Here is a 22,652-nt window from a genome sequence, read left to right on the forward strand (position 1 = left end):
CAAACAAGAACTAAGAAATCATATATAAGAAAAACATAATAGAAGAAACAGACAAGTAACCAAACACAAGATGAATTGATTTTAAAATTTTGATCCTGATACCATGACAAGAAAATACAAGAGAATTTCTAAACTGTTTTCAGTATCTTTCACCAAGAGAATTACAATATATATATACATCAAGAATAATCAAATCCTTTAATTATATGGTCTAATAAACATAATCAGATCCCTTAATCCTAAGCCTATTATAGAAAGTATTACAGGAAGAATATATTGAACAACAATGAAAATCTTAAAAAGATAAGCAAGGAATATACAGCTATGAAAGAAACTAAATAAGAAAAGAAGAATATATTTACAATCATGAACCCGGTCATAATTTTGGAAGATTAGACCGAGTTGACTTCAATCTTTTTTAGATCTTTTTATCAAAAAAAATTATAATTTTATATTTTAACATTAAATTGGTTGAAGATTGAGTTTTGTGATTGTTTTCACTTTTCTTTCTATGAGGCTATTTCAAGTTGCATACTTGGCATGTTAACCTAATATAAATTAGGTCTTTTTTTTAATTGATTTTTTTTATTTCACTCTTCAACATTAAATTAGTTTGAAAATTGAACTTTGTGGTTTTATTCAATTTAGCTTTTTAGAATATTATCTCAGTCTCACAACTAAGTCATGAATTTGATAGGCTAACTCAAGTATAATCAAGTTATGTTTTTTTGTTCCTTTAAAAAAAAATTAATTTTATCCTTTAACATTTAATTTGTTAAGAATTAAACTTTGGTTTTTTCTTTCATTTTGCTTTTTAAGAAGTTATTACATTATCATATTTTTTTTCTTTGTTATCAAACAAGATCACGAAGATTTTTTTAAGAATATTAATAAGATATTTTTATATAATCTGTCAATAATTTATTTTTTACATTTAATGAATGTCAAAAAAAAATATTTTGCTTGGTTTACTTACTATAGTTTTCTTTTTTATCTTATTATTTAATTAATCAAGTTTATTAAACCCAGTCAAATTAATAATCGATCTTATTGTTCTTAATTAATCATATTATTCTTACTTTTTTAAAATCACTAATGTTGCCAAGAATTATTTTTTTAATGTTAGGAACTAAGGCCACAAGTCTAATTCTTATACTAAATTTTGTAAATCAAGCATCATCTTGACTAGAAAAAAGACTTGATATTATAAAACTATTTAAGATTATTTATTGCTTTCTAAAAATAATTTAATCTTGTTTTATCATTGTTCTTTTATTATATACCATATAAAATCTTAAATAACATAAAATATTTTTAAAAAACATCTCTAATGATAAAAAAAAAATTGCTTTAAAACTAGTTATTAAATATCAATATAACTATTTTAAGAAACAAAATCAGTAAACTAAAATACAAACTGCTATAATTACATCAAATGCATAGAATTATTAAACTGAAATATGAGATGTCATGTCTCCACAATCAAGAACTGAAATATGAGATAAATGAAGTTTAGGATTGAAATGTAAATTATTAAAACTTCAAAGGCTAAATAACACTAACTAAAACTTTAGAGACAAAAGCTATATTGTTTTTTATTTGTCCTTCATTTAATTTTATTTTTAATTATAACCTAAAATTCTATCTTGCAAAATCAATCTTTAATTTAATATCAAGATGAGAATAGGGGGAGGGGCACAACCGAGGAAAAAACAATGAAAAAAATTTGCATGAACCTGAGAAAAAGAAAATAAATCTAAAAAAAAAGATGAATTGTACATATAAACAGTGGAAGGATTAAAAAAATAAAAAAATACATAAATCAAGAGAAAAAAAAAATTACATTGTTCACATGAATAATATAGCAAACAGTAGTAACCCAACTTTTTAATTTTGTTACTAAATTTGATTTATTCATTTCAAATAATTCAATAAATTACATTTAAAAAATACAACAAAATATTTGAATAATCATATGCAAACATGTATAAGCTAGTTATAATAAACATCGTATGTTAATTTTATTTTTCAAAGAAAATTAATATATATATATATATATATGCAGTAGTTTAGCTTGTTATTTCTAGATTTTTTTATTTTTATCACTCGCCCTATGTCACAAATAGAATTCTAACTTAATTTTTTAAATAATAAAATATTGTATTAATATTATGAATGCATTTTAAAATATTATGGTTATTTTATTTAAAAATGTAAGCATATTCATGTTGCAAACAAGATTTCAAGTTAATTTTTAATATGAAAAAAATATATGCTATGGATATATTTTCTTTTATTATGTTTTTTTATTGAAAAAAATAGTTTATTATTTATAAGATAATCTAAGAAATATACAAACTGATAAATAAATAAAAAAGTTACGTACAATTATTTTACATTTTAACCTTTTTATTTAAAACATTTTCATTCATTTTATCTCAGCCAATAAATATTTTTGATAATAAAAAATAATTTTTATTTTTATACAAACACAAGTCAGCATCCATGTTTTTCAAAACATCATCCAAACCTTAAAATAACACTTAACCCTGCCACACCCTAAAATCACTCTGAAATAAAAATCAACCAAACTAAAATAAATTTTTACCTACTGTTCCGTTCATGTTTAGAGAGAGAATCTATTTTCATTCAACTCCTAAAAACAATTTAGAGAAAAAAACTAATTTCATTAAACTTTTTTATTTAAAAAACAAAAAACCCTCATCCACACAAAAGTTGTCCACTTCTATTACTTGAAGGTCACGAAGTCACCAAGCAATAACTTCAGCATTTCCGACCAGTTTCTCTCTAAAAGGCCAAAAACTAATAAAATACACAAAATAAACTTTTAAACCTAAATAAATACTTCAAAATTGACCGCATATAATGCTCACTTTAAATCTTCCTTCTATATACACAAATTTAAGACTTCATCTCATTAATTTAGATCACAAAAGTATCATTAAAAAACCAAACATTCAGAAACAGAAGCAAATCCACTATTCACAGCGGCAAGAGACGCCCCTAATCTTTTAGTGTTTTAGTTAGTTAATAACCGTCATTAAGCCTTTTCCTCGAACATAAACGGCCGGATTGAATAGGAACACATTGTATCCTGTCAAAGCACATCAACCGGTTCACAGACTTGGCTAATGTAACAGTTACCCCCCCTCTCGTGAAAATGCATACTCAAAATTTCTTCATGTTTTTCCTTTCACATCATAAAAATTATATAATAATTAGCTAAATAATCAGAATGGAATCACAAGCACGAATTTTATCATTTCATTTCCAGCCCAAAGTTGTTGAAAAGAGAGAGGAACCGAATTCATCCACAGATATGGGAAACACATCACAATTTCATCTGAATAATTGACCAATTTTTTCCTAAATATTCTCTACTACCTTTTTCTTTGACCTATCTACAATCCCCTCCGACGAATCTTATGGGAAATCAAAATCATTTTCAACAACCTTAAAGTGGTGGGGTTGCTGGCCTGAGCAATGAATACTCCACATTTTGAAATATGCCCTATCCAGGTTTCTAACCTGCATTTGCAAAAACAAGAGATTGATCCTTTGTACATCGTACAGGCAAAACACATAGTAATTGCAAAAAAGAAAGCTTCAGTTTAAGATTACCCAGCGTCTTGTGTCAAACAGAGGGCAAGTCATACGGGCTGCCTTCAGTCTATTAGTTAGAGACTGAAGCTTTGGCCGGTTTAATGCAAGGGACACAGCCCTCTCTTCATATTCTTTCATACTGCAGACAAGGGCAAAACAGCAAGAAGATAAAACTCACAAGCAACATGTATATGGTATAAGAACATGCAAAGCCAATTCAAGATACTGCATACACTACCTGCTTACAATCATCTCGTCCCCAAGTCCAGTGGCAAGACAGAGTGATCCAGCAACTCTAGTAGCCATTTTCTCAAGGGGCATGGTCACCATTGGCAAACCTGCCCACAGAATATCTGTCCCTGTGGTATGGGCATTGCATAATGGCCTAAAATAAAAACCCAACTATCAATATCCAAGAAGCCCCCAGTCAAAAATTGACAACATTCAGAAGTGAACGAATGTAAGTGAGATGAAGAACAATTACGTGTCAAGAAATAAATCTGCCAAAGCACTTCGTCTGATATGCTCTTGTTTCATGGCAACATCTGTGAAAATAATTTGGTCTGGCTGCACCCCTTGGGCAACAGCATCTGAACAAAGTCCACCAATCGTTAACATAATGCCACAAGCTAAAACCTATGTGAGCTTGTGTTCCTTATGAGAGGTAAGAAAGATTTTCACTTACATGCACGGAGTCTCATTTCCCCCGCAGCAGGGAACCTAAGGAGCCAAAGTGCACTGTTGGGTACTCGTTTAAGAATGTTGCACCTACAACGTTCATTAAATATAAACATGAATTGTAAGAAGCCATATGCAACAATCTTTCACATTCATGAAAATGAATCTAATGGAAGGGATGTCCTTTAATGTTGGATTACCAAGTATTAAAGATTTCAGGATCCATTTTGTACAGCTGATTGAAGCATGCAAATATAAATTTATCTTCAGGGAGGCCATAATCAGATCGCTTGTGCTGGCACGTTGGATCCAACACATCCAAATTTTTCTGAAAGCAATAGTAGTGGTTTTAAATATACATTTTCGATAACAAAGCAAGCATAATAAATAGTCTGGGACTAACCTGTTTATAATCATTTACAAAGTAGCAATGCGGCAGGTGAACCAGCTTTTCAGAATAAATATGTGAGAAACGGGTGGGTGAAACAAACTGAAAGGAAAGGGCAGGTGCATCAGAATCCAGACAACAAAGACAAAACAAGAACCCAGCAAACAGCAAATAGGAACGCAAGTGTAGATCGTCGTTCCCTTCCAACCTCATCAGTGACCAAATAATCAATGTATGTTGCTCCTGTGGTCCCAGGGAATCCCATGTATGAAACCTGTATGGGTGCAGGCTGCATTGCAAATATTTCATTTCTTGCCCCCTGGATGAATATACACAGAGATCAAGTTAAAAGATGGAATTCAGTTAATGATTTGCAAATTTAGAATGGGTAAAGCCATTAGTAACCGTACATGCAGGCTACAGGTACAAAGTCATTTACGAAAACCAAGCATGTTCATAGATGTATCCACTTAATGTGAATACATCTATAATGAATAAAAGCATATGATATTATGCCACAGCCTATAAAAATAACAGACTTTAAATCTACTGATCATTCTACAAAACCTCAGAAAGGTGGAGGTGAAGAACCACCAACACAGCACAAATCAAGATTGCCAATTCTTTAAGAAAAAACTCAATTTATTAGATGTAAAATCATAACACTAACAGAATGCCTAGGTAAGGTGCATATAAATATAGGCAGCAAACCAAAAAAATTAGGAAAATCTATTTGATGGTTCTATTCATTAAGGAAACTAAAATCCTATTTTAACACTCATTTGTTAATGCTAATATTCTGAAAAAATACTAAAAATCTAGAATAAACATCCAACACAAAAAAAAAAATCCTAAATAATCAACGATTAATTCCGATTGTTATCTTTCTCCATTGACCCATCAGGTGGTGAATTGTTTTAGGAAAAATTTGAACTAAGCATACCTTGGTATAACCATTAAGGTTGATAAGAATTTGTATCTTGTCCTCATTTATTAGTTTAGCAATCTTATCAGATGTCATGGCAGATACATCTATAAAATGCTCAGCTTCAAACTGGGTCCGCTGCCTCCACTCAGTACCATCATTTGGACTCAAGGCATAGCAGAACACCTGTACATCTTGTTGGCCTTAACATGCATATGTAGTGGGAAAAAACAGGGGGAAAAAAGAGGGAAGGCCAGATAGTGGCAAATAAAAATTTACATACCTCAACATTTTCTCTGTTGTGCATGCCAAATACAGATCCCATAAGGTGTGACAAGGGATGGTTCCCAAAGTCACTGCTCACATATCCAATCCTAAGTCTCCCACTTCCACGCTCATGCTTAACAGGAAGAGGGGCAGGATGCTTGAAGGGAGGAAGGGCAAAACGAGATGCAATTATGGAGCAATGAGCCGCATATTTACGACTGTAATATGGAGGGATAAAATTATGAACAAAAGCTTAGATCATAGATATCAAGTACAGCTCAGTCCAAGACAATAATAACACCTGATTTCAAGTGCAAGCACTGGATCGATAGGATATGCAATAGCATGAAAAGGCTGCACACTAGGAAGAACTGCCATCTGAAATTAACAAGGCATTTAGAAAAGTTCATAACTCCTGTGACAATACCCAGGTGATAAACAAAATGAAACTTACAAATAACAGACATAATAATTTCTTACCGAAATCTGTCTCCTAATAATCCCTTCCACTTCATTGAACATTTTATCACGATCCTCCCAGCAGCAGACACACTAGAAAATGAAAAATAAGCAATAAGAAAGCATCAGTACACATAATGAAAGTTACACCCAGTAAACAGAATGCTTCAATATCCAACTGATTAGCAGAAATAAGCTGAAATGGAAAAAATTAAGAACAAAATGTACATATACATGAGAGAGAGAGAGAAGATGAAGCATATTTGATGGTCAACTCATCAGAATTGACACCAGAAATTGGAATGTACTTCATAATAGATAAACCACATCATTTATGCATATGGAATACAAGCAGCATTTATCAGGACAAGTTAAATGATAAAAGGAAAGGAGCAGCTCAGTTTGACAAGTCAAACAGTGTAGCTTTTACACTATAAACCTAACACAACAAATATATGCAAATCCAGGTTAAACCCACTACAAGAACAGCGCAGTGTGAGCATCACTTAAACAATACCTGCAAAGTATGTAGTAGGTTGCATGTTGCTTCTGGAAAGTCTGTTCGCAGATGCAGTGCCTGCCTATAGCTCTTTATAGCAGCCTCCACATGTCCACTGCATGCAATGAAAACAAATTCATCAGCAGACAGCTAGTTGTCATAGCCAACATGAGTATTTTCAATACTAAAACATGTGATGCATTCCAATCCAATAGTTGATTTATAGACAAATAAGTTTTCTCCCCTCAAGTGGAATTGAAGAAACTTCTTTTTTTTTTTTTTTTTTTTTGGGGGGGGGGGGGGGGGGGTCTCAACAGCACCCATAATTGCAGCAAACCAAATATACCACAACTTAGCAGCTCTTCCTGAATCAGACGCTAAATACACCCTTTTTTGAGATCGTATGAATAGCTAGCAAATCAAACAGGATGACATTCCCATTGCAGAAATCAAAGGTAGGGCTACCAACCAAGCCTCACTCAACCAAATGATACCTTTTCTCTCCACCCATCAAGCATCACTAATAAGAGCTATTCTAATTAAATTGGTTCTCAAACTAGAAACTAGGAAGTACCTGTCTTTATAAGCTGAAGCCAAATTTGCATGGGCTTCTGCCATGTTTGGACGGATAGTGATAGCATTAATGTAGTCTTGAATTGCTTCACTTACTCTACCAATCTCCTTGTAAGTGTTGCCCCTATTTACAAGTCCATCAGCTGCCAAAGGTTCAATTCGAAGGACCTCATTATAGCATGATATAGCATCTGAGTAATTTCCCTGCCAAGTTAAAAAAGGAATGTAGGTAGGAACATCCAAGGAACAATGAAATTCCACTATCATCAAGACAGAGTACTAAGAGAGAAGCACAACTAGAGTGCAGATGTCCTTTCTGTTCAATTGCAAATGAATGGAACGTTGATCATAGAAATGCTCACTGAAAGCAGTCCAGCTGTCATTACCTGTTGTTTATAGATTACAGCAAGATTACTGAAAGGAGCAGACAGCCCTGTTGTGACAGCCAGAGTGGCCTTATAACATGAAGCAGCAGCAGCAGACATGTTCCTGCATGAACAACAAACTCTCGTATAAACCCCAGCTACTTCATATCCTATATCTATTTGACATCATAAAATCATTTATTAAAATATCAAAGATTCAATTTCATATACCATTCCATATATATATTCCCAAGATTGGTAAGTGCTTGCGGGTGGTTTGGCTGTAGTGAAAGGCATTGCTAAAGCCAACAAGAAATAAAAGTTAGAAATTACAAAACAAGCTAACTGCAGTGGTAAAAAAAAAAAAAAAAAACAAAATGTCAACCTACATTATAGCATTGGATTGCTTCATCCACTCTACCAACATCTTTCAATGCATTTCCCTTCCAGTTGGAAAATTAATCCGAAATTCTTATTAGTAAATATCAAATAAAATGAACACGATGATTTAAAATTGAAAATACACAGAAAATGCAAGACTGTTAACATAAAGCGAGACCAACCAAGTTATTGTAAGCCTCTAAAAATCTCTGATCACAAGCAATGGCTTGCTTATAATGAAGAATCGCCAAATCCAGTTGGCCACGCTCATAATATGTACTAGCCAAATTTCCTGCAGAGTATTACAAACCAAGCAGTCACATAATTTTGAGGGGAAAAAAGTTCTGCAACCATTAAAACAGAAAAACATGAAAGTGGATGAGAAGTATCCTGTCACTCCCAACACTAAATTTGCCAATGTAGGGGGAAATTAAGCAAACAGCCAATAGATCAATAATAGTTTCTTCTGACAGCCACACAAAATTCTCAATACAGTCATCAAATAAATAATAAATAAACCAAAAGAAAAACCAGGAATGAGGATGAAAGAAGCAACAAACAGACTTGCTAGGGTTGGGAAGGGGAAGGTCTGGATCTAGCCACAATATTTGCTATAAACAGGTTCTTCTAGCAACCATTATTTACATTTTCATAGAAGAATAGTAGTAATGAGTATTTAATAAGAAGAAGAAAAGAAAATCAGTAAAAGATAGCTTTCAGAAAGACAATACAGATGTACACTCCAAAAACAACATGCCAATAATACAAGTTAAGCCTTACAAAGATTCACTAGGAGCATTTAGTGTTGAGAATAATTTCAAAAGTCCAGAACTGCTATGGCCGCAAGGCAAAACAAACTCACCAAAAGCCATTGCATAGTTTGGTCGTGCCTGAACTGCTTGCTGATAGCACACTATAGCCTCTTGTGGCATTCCCAAGGCCTGGAAAGGGCAAATAAAACACCTTAGTTTCCTCCATATGCCAATGTCAGACCAGGCAGAGGCAATTTCTCAACTTTAAGGGCACTAGACATGACAGCTCACCTTATAAACATTTCCAAGATTTAGGTAGGCATCAGGAAATTTAGGTTTAAGTTTTACAGCTTCCTGGAATTTTTGTGGTACAAAATGTAATCAGCAAGCATTTAAACACTCAAAGAAGAAACAGGACCAAGAAAATTTACAAACAGAGTCTATTCAGCAACTTCAATATAATATATGGTGATGAAACAAATGCAAAATGGTACTGGGAAGCATTCACAGCTCACAGCAGGCAGTCAAAATCAAACTCCAAACAGAAAGAATTGATTGTAACTAATTGCTAAAAGCAATCAAAAGAAAAACTTTTGGCAATGTTTAGACACGATGACTATACACAGTATTTGATTCAACATTCCCACAATAAAGAAAAGTTGAGACAGTGGCAGCAGCTGATGCAGATTGTCAAAGCAAAGGGGACCACAATTGAAACTCGACCCGGAAAAAAAGGCAGAAAAATTGAAGCTATCAGTTGTACCTTATAATATTGAAGAGCTCTGTTAAGATCACCAGACTCCATAAAGAGACCAGCAAGATTTGACCACGCAATAGCAAAAGTTGGTTGTATCCGTAAAGCCTCAAGGTAGCAGCTGTATGCCTGCACAAAATGTTAGATTCTGACAATTCTGTGTCTTCACATGGAAGTTATAACTAGATCAACCATCATCTGAGCCCTGTCCTGTTGGTAACAACATGATATCTGTATCGAACTGTGAATTAAGACACAGTTCCACACAGGAATTATAATGATCAGTAACTTTTCCGGAAAGGAGACAGATGCACAATACACAGACATATACATGGAAACAATGACTTCCTCCTACAAGCGAAGAGGAGAAGTTGAGCCAGGTGAATCCAAGAGAGCTTTTGCTCATTCAATCAAACTGGATTACCAAGTTGCCAATGAACCGATCAGGATGCAAACTGATCCACTGGTATCCTAATCCTAGCTATGGGCATGGCAACCAAAGAGGGTATCAACAATCTTAAGTAACCCAAATACAATAGCCCAAAAAATATTATATCTGGGCCTAAGAGCAATAAGGACTAAGAAGCTAAATGGCAGTGCAGTATTCATTCATTGACACTTACTTCTTGCACCAATCCTTGTGCCTTCATTAAATTCCCAAGATTGCTATGAGCATCAACCTACAAGACAATTGATGAAAATAAGCAAGTAATGAACTCTCACAAAAACCCTAATACCATCTGCGCATGGTTGCTAGCATAGAGCAGTAAAGAATGCACAAGAAATAAATTTTCTTTCCTCAGGCCCATCTAATTGAACGTGAACCAGATCATCATACTACCACATTAGAAAAAAAATATATACCAGATGAGGATTCAATGCCAAGGCCTGACGACAACACTGTGATGCCTCATTAAGTCTTCCCTTTCGCATGTATGCACTAGCCAAATTTGACCAAGCATCAGCAAAGTTGGGTCGAAGCTGCAACCAAGCATGCAAAAACATTAATTATTATCATAAGAAAGAAGCCAGCATACATAGGTGGTACAGTTATAGATGAAAAGAAGGAAGGATATGATCCAATTAGACATTCAAGATCATGTGCCAATCTAATGAAGAATAGTCCCTTTATAGGGTATTTCTGCAATTTCACAGAATAGGGGGTTTGCTGGAATGTAAGTTTAATTTTGTTCCTAAGCTTTTAGCAATAGATAGCAATTAGTGGACTTTTCCTTAATGGTTATGGAGCTCCTTACTTTTTCCTAGTACTAGCTGGTTTTTGCTTAGATTAGAACTTTTCTAAAGTCTATGAATATAAACACTGTAATAGCTTCAGAACACAGTTATTTTTTTAGAACAAAATTTTGATTTATCAAGAAGTTACATCTTTGATTGACTCAAGCCAACCTAAGCAATCCTGCTAAACTCGCAACCTGAATCCAGCCACCACTGTAGTGGCTGAAAAAGCAGGACAGTGGGGTTTGCCATAAAAATCCATTTTTCACCCAAAAACACCCTAGAAACCTCAATGAATCAATCTCTTAACTCAAAACACCCTAAATCAATTCAAAAACACAAAATCAAACTGAAAAAATTCTCTCCCAGCCACAAGCTACTTTTTCAGGCAATATGAAAGCCAAAAACCACCACCATCAAACTCATCTCATCAAATGGAATCCTTTGACACCAAGCTTGGCCATTTCATTCGTCAAAATTGACCACTCTCCTGCCATTTCCCAGGGAGTTTCTCTCTCCTCTCTCTAACCCAGGGATTAAAAAATAAACAAGATGAACTTTGGGACCAAAATGAAAATTGTCACTAATTTGAGGTTGGCTATGCCTTTTCTCTATCTTTTAATTTGGTAACATAATTTCAATTCTAATTTCATCTAATTAAGCTATAGAAGGATTCAATTAAAAGAAAATAAAAGTTTGAAAATTAAAAAATAACAGTGAAGCAAACTAAGGAAACCATGCTGGTTGGATCAGAATTAAGAAACTACAGATCTCAAGCCTTCTGCAGATTGGATCAGAATTAAGAAACAAAATAAGATCACAATTCACAACCAGGTTCTTTGTCAGGTTGGATCAGGTCAAGATTCCTATCTCAACCCAGACCAACACAGCATGCTACAATCTTTTAGGGATGGGGCCAAACCCAATTAACAGGATCCTCACTGCCTCAAATAAAAAAAAAGGGGAGTGAACAAAGGTTAAGATCCCATACTAATTCTTCCCTAATACTCAATATTAAGCAAGAAGCATTCATATGAACTTAATACTAATAATGCCATTGCGAAGTAAGCATTCACAGTCTAAATCAGATAACAAACTCTGTTTGCAATGATAAATCTTCTAAATAACTTATTTGATGTCTATGAAGAATAGATAGCTAGGGGAGAATAAGTTTAATAACTGCACACTAACCTCAATGGAAACCAAATAGTATCGAATTGCAAGATCAATGTCACCCTTCTCCTGTATTATTATTAACCAAAACATCACCTTCATCAGTAACTGATCCCTATCCCATGAATGACCAAAACATCCATACACACAAACCCAAGTGATATTAATTACCTTCCAAGCATTTGCCATGTTTCCATAACACTCCGCAAAACGTGGCTCAAGTCGAAGAGCTTCCTCATTTTTTGCAATGCACATATCATAATCTTGCAACTGTGAGCAAGAAAAATACAAAATAAAATTATGGTTCTAGCCAAAACAAAACAAAAATATCAACCCTGTGAAAGAAATGAAAAAAGAAACAACCTGATAATAAATAGCACCCAAAAGAAGAAGATTATCAGTCCGCTGCGGACTTCTCTCATAAACAACAATGCTATGCTCTAATGCTTGTTTGTAATTCCCAGATTTGTAAAGCTGATGCGCCAGCCCCAAGTGTGCGTCTTCATCCACAACTGCTTTCAAAAATGTTACAAAACTTTCAAAATTATACTTAAATCCTCCGAAATTCGAAAATCGATCTAAAAACTCAAATTTTAACTGAATAAAAAAACAAAACAAAATGCAAAAATTGATTAAAGACAACTAAGATACTCGTTTATCAATTAATTAAAAATAACTAACCTTCATGATGAGAATCACGGCCTTTAAAAGGCAACAAACTCAAAGCAGCCGAAGAAGCCGCCGAAACCGCAGCGGGCGGCTCGATCTTCACCTGGAAACCACCGACGGCGTCATCGCGAGCCGAACCAAACACAACCGGCCGACCTCCGTTCTGCAACGAAATCATCTCGATCTCTCTCCCACGCAACAACAAATCAAATTACAATCATCAAAAGGAAACAGAAAAATCTCCAGATCAGATCAGATCAAACAGCTGATAAAAATCCAGACGACGAAGAACTCGATTTACAAAATAAAAAACCCTAAGCTAATTAATTAAAATTAAGGAGCACAAAATAATTGAACTTTGGGTTTTATTTTTATTTTTTTCGAGCTTCTTTTGCTGCTTCGATTTTTCGCTTCTTTTCGAGGTTTATGGAGGGAGACAGATTGAAATAATGCGCGTGGAGGGTGGTGAGGAGAGATCAGAGCCGTTGAGCAGTGCGGTGATGATGCTAATAGATTAGAGTAATGTGAAAGGGATTCAGTTAGTTCTGACACGTATCTATTAACTTATTTCAGTTTATAGCAGGCTTTTGTCTTTATTCCCTTAAAGCATTCAAAGTTGCCCCAACTACTTTTTTTTATTAGCGATGCAAGGTTACTTTTTTTTATTTTACAGATGTAAGGCAGTGTTTTAATAGATGTTATTTTTTATTAGTATTTTTTATTTAAAAATATATTAGAATAATATTTTTATTTTTAAAAATTTATTTTAAATATAAAAACATTAAAAATACTTAAAAAATTCATCTAAAATAAAAAAATTAATTAATTTTTTAAAGCACATTACCTCCAAAATTAAACATTGCCGACATTGTTTAGAAACACCACCCAAGCAACATTTCCCCAAAATTTAAATTTTATTTTTATTTAAAAATATTTTGTTATATTTTTTATTATTTTAATATATTAATATTAAAAATAATTTTTTTAAAATAAAAAAATATTTTAATATATATTTAAGTAAAACACATTTTAGAAAATAACAATTATCATACCCTTAAACATGCCTCGAAGAATATATAGATCAGTGCACTAATTGGTTTCAATTTAGCAATATTATGATTGAAAATTATACAATGCTCACGTAAATTAAACAACATTTTTTTTATGACTACGGTAGGATAATTGTTTTCGGTGACAGGAAATATAGTGATACAAAATAATTTTGAAGTTTTTAGGGCGATATCATGTTTTTTTTAGTTTTTTTTAGTTTTTTAGGGCGATATCATGTTTTTTTTAGGTTTTTTTTTTTTAGCTTGGAGGCCTCAAGAGTAACCACACACAGTGCTGGTAGTTTGATTAAATGTTGTGAAAAAAACGAGTTGATTTTTAAAATCAATTACTGAATTCTAAATTCTAGATGATGTGTGATTTGTATTATTATTTTTTTAAAAATTAAGAAATAAATGATGCATCATCCTTCCTTTAATATATAAAAAAAGATGAAGAAGCCTTGTGAAAAGGCCAATATATTAAGTCTAGGCAAGTTAAAATAATTATCATGATAAGCATAAACTAAACAAAAATAAATTTTTAAAAGTTTAGTTATAAATTATATGCATTAAAACATAAAATTGCGCACAAATAATAATTTTACTAGAATTAATGTAATTTTAATAAAAGATATTTAACAGCCTTCTAAAAATTATCTAAAACTTATAAAGCTATAAACTAAACAAGATGTTCTAGATAAAAATATTTAGTGAGAAAAATATCTATGTGTGAAAAGAGTAAATTAAAAAAAATTATATCATAACTTAAATTTTAAAAAAGCTAATATCTTCTTTTTCATTGGATCAACTAAACAAAATAAAAATTATATTTTATAAGTATTAGACTAGATGTGTGAGCAAGTTTAGTTTCTCGATTATCCTTAGCAAATTAAATGTTGAGGGAAGTTTAGTATTTATATAAGTTGAAGCTATAAATAGGTATATTATGGCCAACTATAAACCATATAAAGACCATAGAATGTATATTATGTACATATCTAATATAGTGTAAGAAATGGAAAAATATATATAATATAGTATAAGAAATGGAAAACAATCTTAACATTATGCATACTAACATGTTAAATTAAACAAAACTAAAAAGAAATACTTACTTGTTGAACCATTTTAAAATTAATTAAAATTTGCTATTATTAATAATAAATTTTTTATTCTTAAAATTTTAGTGCTTCTTACTTGGTATAAATGATATTTGCAATATGTTTCTAAAAATTTCAACAATATCATTTTATTTAGTTACATTTCTAAATAAAATTTATGAATAGAAAAGAATGTAACTTAAGTATCTTTCAATAAAATCGAACTTAAATTTTAAATTTGATAAGAAAATAAAACTCAAAACAAAGAAGAAAACACTGAAAACTAAAGGGAGGAAGAATTTGTAAGACATGTAAAATAAAGCTTTAAATATATTATTATTAATGATGAATTTTTTATTATTAAAATTTTAGTGCTCCTTGTTTAGTGTAAAGAATATTTACAATAAATCTTTTAGGATTTCAATACAACCACCTGCACTGCAATTCAAAACAAGGTCTAAGAACACGAAAATATCGAAGATTAAATTCAAACAAAATTTTAAACAATTTCCCAACGGTTGTTGGCATGGCAAGACCCACTGCGTAATTTTAATAAAAGATATTTAACAGCCGTTTAAAATTTATCTAAAACTTATAAAGCTATAAAATAAATAAAATGTTTTAAATAAAAATATTTAGTGAGAAAAATATCTGTGTAAAAAGAGCAGATTAAAAAAAAATTATATCATAACTTAAATTTTAAAAAGGCTAATATTTTTTTTTTTCACCGAATCAATTAAACAGAATCTTATTAAATTTTTAAAATTATATTTTATAAGTATTAGACTAGATGTGTGAGCAAGTTTAGTTTAGCAAATTAAATGTTGAGGGAAGTTTAGTATTTATATAAGTTGAAGCTATAAATAGGTATATTATGGCAAACTATAAACCATATAAAGACTATAGAATGTATATTATGTATATATCTAATATAGTGTAAGAAATGGAAAAATATATCTAATATAGTATAAGAAATGGAAAACAATCTTAACATTATGCATACTAACATATTAAATTAAAAAAACTAAAAAGAAATACTTACTTGTTGAAGCATTTTAAAATTAATTAAGATTTGTTATTATTAATAATGAATTTTTTATTCTTAAAATTTTAGTGCTTCTTACTTGGTATAAATGATATTTGCAATATGTTTCTAAAAATTTCAACAATATCATTTTATTTAGTTGCATTTCTAAATAAAATCTATGAATAGAAAAGAATATAACTCTAGTGTTTTTCAATAAAATCAAACTTAAATTTTAAATTTGAAAAGAAAATAAAACTAAAAAAAAAGAAGAAAACACTAAAAACTAAAAGGAGGAAAAATTTGTAAGACATGTAAAATAAAGTTTTAAATTTATTATTGTTAATGATGAATTTTTTGTCATTAAAAGTTTAATTCTCCTTGCTTAGTATAAAGAATATTTACAATAAATCTTTCAAGATTTCAATAACACTATCATACATTGCAATTCAAAACAAGGTCTAAGAACACGAGAATAATACCACTTAAATTCAAACAAAGTTTCAAAACAAGGTCTAAGAACACGAGAATATTGAAGATTAAATTCAAACAAAGTTTTAAACAATTTCCCAACAGTTGTTGGCATGGCAAGACCCACTTCTGGCAAAATGCAAGGGATGCCAGGATAGATACCTCCATCAAGAGTTGGCTTCTGGCGATATAGGTGGAGGATTCTGCCCACTTAACACATTTTAACTTGCTTTAAAGTTAGATAATCAAAATGGAGATGAGCAATATTATTGTGTTAGGAATATACAAGGCAGTTTGTGCTTCTCTTAGTGACTTGCACTAGGATGATTTACCTACTAAAAAAATCTTTCTGGTAAAGAAAACTCTAGTGTTATTTATTACACATGTACAATAAGTTCGTCGCTCGAATTACAATGATGAGTCTGCGAGGAGGAGGAATCCAAGAATCCTTCGAGCTTATTAGACTCAATAAGCATCAAAACAACCTCTCGCATTGTTGGTCTGTCGACAGGAGACATACTTGTGCAGAGCAAAGCAATTTTCATGACAGTAATCATATGAGGGATCGTGTTCTGATCTTGCATATTGACTCGATCATCAAGCATTCCAGGTGATAAGGAATGGACTTGAATGTAATCTCTTACCCATGATACAAGATCGCCGCCTTGATCTAGTGGTTGCACGGGTGTTCTGCCAGTCAGCAATTCCAGTAAGACTACTCCGTAGCTGTATATGTCGCACTTTTCGGTGACTTTCAGAGTGTATGCATATTCTATCATTGAGATCGAAATATTCGTCAGCAATATGAAGGGTTATACAGAAGTAAAAGGCAAACACTAGTAACTTCATGGCCAGCGAGAAACTTTTTACCTCGCAGACTTCCTATTTAAAGCCTTGTTCTGCTATACTTGATCTATGGAAAAGCTCTACTGGACATCGGAGGTAAGATTAAATAATTATGAACTTTTGGCTATCAATGTTTCAGACAGATATTACAGGTTTTGAGGGTGTTTGCGAATAAAGCAGTGGTTGTTTTTTGAAAGTATTTTTTGCTTAAAAAAAATTAAAATAATATTTTTTTATTTTTTAAAATTCATTTTTGATATCAGCATATCAAAACAATTTAAAAATAATAAAAAAATTCAAATTTTAACTGAAAAAACTCACTCCTAAACAACGGTGCATTGGTTACTGAATTTCTGAAACTCATAAGTTAAATTTTAGAAATATCAGTTAGAAGCTCTAGCTTTTAATATGTTGATAAATAAGGCAATCATGCATTATTCATCTGCTTTAGCTTAATTTTCTAAGAAAGGGTATCAGTAGGAATGGAGAAATGGCTTGACAGCACTTTGATAGTACAGTTAAAAAACTGACAGTCAGATTTAAGACAGGAAATGCAGAAGCATCATGAATAAAAGAACTTAGGATAGCTTACCAGGAAATGCAGAAGCATCATGAATAAAACAACTTGGGATAGCTTACCAGGGGCAATATAGCCATAAGAACCAGCAACTGCGGACATTGATTTTGAATGCGGCATGTCAATCACCTTAGCTAGTCCAAAGTCCCCAACACGAGCGTCAAATTTCTCATCAAGCAGAATGTTATTAGACTTTATGTCACGATGAAATATTCGAGGCTTGCAATCATGATGCAAATAAGCAAGACCATGAGCAGCTCCGAGGGCAATCTTGAATCTTGTTCGCCAATCAAGACTAGAGGGTGATCCATGGAGCAATTCTCCCAAGCTACCCTTTGCTAAGTATTCATAAAGAAGTAGGTTGGAACCTTGGTGGTAGCAGAAACCATACAGCTTCACAATATTCCGATGCCTGATATTTCCCAAAGTTTGAATTTCAGCACGGAAACTATTGTCAATATTGCCTCCCTCCCTGTGAGATGCTAGCCTTTTAATTGCAATGATACGACCACATGGCAAGTCTGCCCTATATACGGTTCCACAGGCTCCCCTTCCTATAACGAAGCTATCATCAAAATTCTCAGTGGCCACAACTAAGTCCTGGAAAGTGAATTCATCCTTGGGGGAAAGGTAAATGTCTGAAATGGGAGAAGAGGATGATTTATCTTGCAAGGGAGCAACCATATCGACAGGACGTCTCATGAAGTATACAATGACTAAAATTAAAATGAGAGAAATCCCACCAATGACTGCTGAAATAATAGCTATGATTTTCCCTATACGAAGGCTTCTCCCTTCAGCATCTGAGGGATTAGACGAAAAAGATGGAGATCCATTACAATTGCCAAAAGGTCCACCACAAAGCCCTTTGTTCCCAAAAAAGCTGCCGATGCCTGTCTTTTGAAAGAGTGACAGGGAAGGTAAGGGCCCTGTCAAGTCATTGTTAGAAAAGTTGCATCCAAGCAAGCTAAATAATTTCTCAAAGGAGCCTGGGATTTCGCCACTCAAATGATTGTTGTTGAGCAGCAGAAATTCCAGCAACACAAGATTCCCAAGCTCTGCGGGGATTGGCCCAGAGAGATTGTTGTAACTAAGATTCAGTGCAATCTGCAAGCTCAAAATGCCACCTAATGTAACTGGTATCTCACCGGAAAATAAGTTGCCTCCCATTTGCAAGTAAGTTAAGCGCGACAAATTTCCTACTTCCACAGGTATATTCCCAGAAAGTTGATTCTCTGAAAGCATGAGAATCTCAAGTTGGGAAAGGGCTCCTATCTCACTTGGTATAGCACCCACAAAACTATTCCCGGTGAGATCAAGCCGTTGAAGCATCTTGCAGCTAAAAATCTCTGCTGGTATCACTCCGGTGAGAAAATTCGATGAGACATTAAAAATCACCAGCTGAGAGAGTTTGCCTATCTGTCTAGGCAATTCACCAGTAAAATAGTTACCTGAGAGATGCAGCCTTTGCAAAACATGACATTGACCTATCTCTGGAGGAATTGGCCCAGTGAACTTGTTCTGATCCAATTCAAGACTTGAGAGGTTCACCATCTTACACAAATCCGACGGGAAACTCCCCACAAGGCCATTTGCAGCAAGATGAAGTTGCACCAGTAGCTTGCAATTTGTGACTCCAGTTGGGATATAACCTGTGAGATTGTTTGACCCCAGGTTCAGTAAAATCAGGTTTTCATTTCTGCAAAGATGCCGCGGGATTTCTCCTGTTAAGTGATTATTTGACAAGTCAACCACCCAAAGTTTGCTGTAGACTCCAAGTGCTTGAGGAATGATGCCACTCAATGAGTTGTTGAAGAGCTGCAACATAACCAGTTGCTTCATATGCTGGAACCCCATAGGAATAGTACCAGAGAGATAATTGATGGAGAGGTCAAGCTTTGTCAGGTTTTCCAAAGTTGTGAGCCCATCTGGTATGGAACCGTTAAGCTCGTTCTCAAAAATATAAAGCAATTGCAGCCCAGGTATCTTTGTCAGCTCAGTTGGTATCTCTCCAGTCAACTCATTCTCGGAGAGGTCAATCTCCACTGCAAAAGACAGATTCCCAATTTCTTTTGGGATTGCTCCATTCAAGTTATTTCTGTAGAGGTATAACCTCCTGAGAAATAGAAGACTACCAAGTTCCTGGGGCATAGGCCCCTCAAGTTTGTTATCGTAGAGAGCGAGGGTCCCCAAATTGGTGCAATTGCCTAGCTCCTCTGGAATAGACCCAGAAAGCTGATTAGACCAAAGGATCAAATCTGTCAAATTCTGAAGCATTCCAATTTCTTTTGGTATTTCTTCACTTAACTGATTTTGTGCAAGACCAAGATATTCCAAACTCTCACATCCACCTATCTCTGAGGGTAAGCTTCCCGATATCAAATTCTGCCCTGCCCTAAAAGTACGCAAGTTCTTAAGGTTGCCAAGAGAAGCAGGCAATGGACCAGTGATGTTATTACTATAGGCAATCAATAGTGACAGAGAGGAAAGATTTCCTATCTGATCAGGAAGGGGCCCGGATATTCTGTTGTTGGCTATATTCAAATCTGTCAAACGGGAAAGCTTAGCTAATTCTACAGGGAGCTGGCCTACAAAAAGGTTATTGTCCAGATAAAGAACCTCCAAACTAGAACAGTTTCCAATCTCGCTAGGTATATTTTTGGACAAGAAATTAAAAGAAAGATTAAGAAGTGTCAGATGAACCAATCCACCTATACTTGGTGATAAAGAACCGGAAAGATTCATTGAACTCAAATCAAGACACCAAACTACTTGATTGTAATCACTGATGCAATTCACACCTTTCCATCCACAAGGAGTGGAATCATTAGGATTCCAGTTGCTAAGATGGTCATAGGCGTCACCAATTCTACTCTTTATATCCAAGAGGTATTGTCCCTCAGCATTTAGCCCCATGGACTGGTGAAACGAAAGGGAAATAACAAATACAGTGAGCATGCTATATGATATTCTCTCCATGCCTGCCAAATAGAAATGAGTTGCACTCACATGAAGAGCAAATACTGAAAACAAGACCAAAACATCCGCTACCCAGATACAAACAAAGACAACCAAAAGCAATATTGACTCTAGCTACATACCTCTAAGAAGAAGGAACCAAACCCAGAAGACCAAACTCAGGCTTCTGGGAACTGAAGAAGAGGGCTTTTTGAACTTTACAGAGATTTTCCTACAAGGAAGATCTCTAGATTTGAGTGTAAAGAGTCATGGCTCCATTAAATAAAAGGTTCAAGTTTTATTGTTTTCAAGTCTTTGAAGTGCAACGAATGCGACAAATGTCAGCATCTTTTTATCATCATAAAGAATTAACAGCAAGCTTAGAGTTTATGTAGTCTTCTGTGTAATGATCAACAAAATATTTCCTACTTGGTTTCAGAGATAGCCCATTCATAATTATATATATTTTTTATTGCAAATAATTTGCCTGTATGCATGTGTGAGAGAGAAATGGCCGACAAAGCATGAGAATTCTTTTTTCCTCGTACTCCACCTCTGCATTATTTTAGTGCTAAAACGAAAGTGGATTGCCTTTCCTTCTTTCTTTCTTGCTTTCAAGCTTTAACCTCGTTGTATTTGTTCTCATCTCCATGTGTCTGCTACTTGGCACCTCATATAACTTCCTTTCTAAAGGCTTTTGAGGTAAAATATACGGACTCGTGATTTGCTTTAGATTGGCCCGGTGATTCATTAGATTTGAACATTCTCTTGCCTCTCTCTGCCTACCTCCGTTCATTTGCCCTGTTGCATGGATGGCTAGAGATATCCAACCTGGCCCTCTGGTTATTCTAAATATTTGGTGTGTTTTGCTTTGTATTTTGAAAGCATTTAAAAAAAATTAAAATATTTTCTATTTTTTAAAATTAATATTTTTTAATATTTTCAAATTATTTTAATGTGCTAATATTAAAAATAATTTTTTTCAAATAAAAAATTATTATTTTAAAATATAAAATATTTTAAAAAATAACTATTACCACATTTCTAAATATAATCAGAATGTTTTTTCCTCAAATTCTTTACTTAATAGATATCAACGCACATTTACACCTTCTTCGACCATGTCTTTTCTTCAATGACCACTCTTTTAGTGATCTTTGTTGGCCTCCCATTACCATTCACGAGAGCAATGATTTTGATAGCATATAGTCTTTATTTAGATAGGGTTTTGGAAAAGGGTAGAAACTATATTTTCAAAAAACCATTAAATTTTTTAATTTAAAATTATATAAAATAAAAAAATATTAAAACATTTTAAACCATAATTGATGCCGCCTTGTCAAACATCGCATTAATCTATATATCTCTATTGGCATGTATGACATACACAAAGCCATTGCTTGTTTGTGATGTACAAATTAGTATTCCATCCACAGCTATGATCCACTTAAATAATCTCATAATTTTATATTCACATAGGATAAGCTTTTTTTATTTTTCATTTTTTATCACCTAAGATGTGTCTCCATTCAAACATCAAGAGCCATGCCTCCTGTTTCAATCCCAATATTCCATGCTGTATGAATATTTCCTCCAAGTTTGGTCATCACATGTCTGTAGAAGTATTGTACGTAAATAAAAAAAAATATTGTATATAAATAAAAAAAAAATATTGTAATTCTTTTTTTCAGGTCAATATAGTATTATTGCAAGCATTATTATAACACTTGTTCAAAGCTTGGGGTCCCATCAAGGTGGCTGTAATAGCTAAGAGGCACCACCCACATTATCTGACTCTCTTTTTACGACGGAGATTGAGATAAGTCTATAAATTGTTATTTATAAGAAACCCAGATAAGAATAATTTCTTTTTTATTGGGTGGA

At 33.2% G+C, this 22,652-nt stretch overlaps 2 protein-coding genes across 3 annotated transcripts; both read right to left on the reverse strand.

Moving 5' to 3' along the window:
• Positions 1-3,217: 3,217 nt before the first annotated feature.
• LOC105135324 (probable UDP-N-acetylglucosamine--peptide N-acetylglucosaminyltransferase SEC) lies at positions 3,218-13,270 on the reverse strand. Its single transcript, XM_011040141.1, has 27 exons — positions 12,756-13,270; positions 12,438-12,586; positions 12,246-12,344; positions 12,093-12,143; positions 10,530-10,646; positions 10,289-10,345; positions 9,675-9,794; positions 9,203-9,265; positions 9,022-9,100; positions 8,342-8,451; positions 8,168-8,221; positions 8,010-8,077; positions 7,800-7,902; positions 7,415-7,617; positions 6,859-6,955; positions 6,363-6,434; positions 6,184-6,260; positions 5,899-6,100; positions 5,634-5,801; positions 4,899-5,009; positions 4,706-4,792; positions 4,503-4,630; positions 4,310-4,392; positions 4,109-4,214; positions 3,863-4,009; positions 3,643-3,763; positions 3,218-3,549 (listed from the first exon to the last, which is right to left on the reverse strand). Exons 1-27 carry the CDS (start codon positions 12,919-12,921, stop codon positions 3,445-3,447), a joined length of 2,943 nt encoding a protein of 980 aa, XP_011038443.1. The 5' UTR covers positions 12,922-13,270; the 3' UTR covers positions 3,218-3,444.
• A 3,354-nt stretch (positions 13,271-16,624) lies between these two features.
• Positions 16,625-21,209, reverse strand: LOC105135325 (probable leucine-rich repeat receptor-like protein kinase At5g63930). 2 transcript variants are annotated; one of them, XM_011040143.1, is made up of 3 exons: positions 20,912-21,209; positions 17,873-20,791; positions 16,625-17,159 (listed from the first exon to the last, which is right to left on the reverse strand). In XM_011040143.1, the coding sequence occupies exons 2-3, from the start codon at positions 20,787-20,789 to the stop codon at positions 16,765-16,767; spliced, it is 3,312 nt and encodes a 1,103-aa protein (XP_011038445.1). In that variant the 5' UTR covers positions 20,790-20,791; positions 20,912-21,209; the 3' UTR covers positions 16,625-16,764. The 2 variants fall into 2 exon arrangements, with proteins under 2 accessions (XP_011038445.1, XP_011038444.1); XM_011040142.1 differs by having other exon boundaries at positions 17,873-20,809.
• Between the last annotated feature and the right edge of the window lie 1,443 nt (positions 21,210-22,652).

This window comes from Populus euphratica, unplaced genomic scaffold, assembly GCF_000495115.2.
Source record: "Populus euphratica unplaced genomic scaffold, PopEup_1.0 scaffold64.1, whole genome shotgun sequence".
Lineage (NCBI taxonomy): Eukaryota > Viridiplantae > Streptophyta > Magnoliopsida > Malpighiales > Salicaceae > Populus > Populus euphratica.

Excerpts from the sequence above, each read along its gene's own strand:
- LOC105135325 (XM_011040143.1), bottom strand. The coding sequence starts at position 20,789 with ATGGAGAGAATATCATATAGCATGCTCACTGTATTTGTTATTTCCCTT. Across the intron at positions 17,160-17,872 it reads TTATGGCTATATTGCCCCTG|AATATGCATACACTCTGAAA; the intron begins GTAAGCTATCCC and ends TCTCAATGATAG.
- LOC105135324 (XM_011040141.1), bottom strand. The coding sequence starts at position 12,921 with ATGATTTCGTTGCAGAACGGAGGTCGGCCGGTTGTGTTTGGTTCGGCT. Across the intron at positions 9,101-9,202 it reads ATCTTGGAAATGTTTATAAG|GCCTTGGGAATGCCACAAGA; the intron begins GTGAGCTGTCAT and ends TGCCCTTTCCAG. Across the intron at positions 5,802-5,898 it reads ACAACAGAGAAAATGTTGAG|GTGTTCTGCTATGCCTTGAG; the intron begins GTATGTAAATTT and ends CAAGATGTACAG.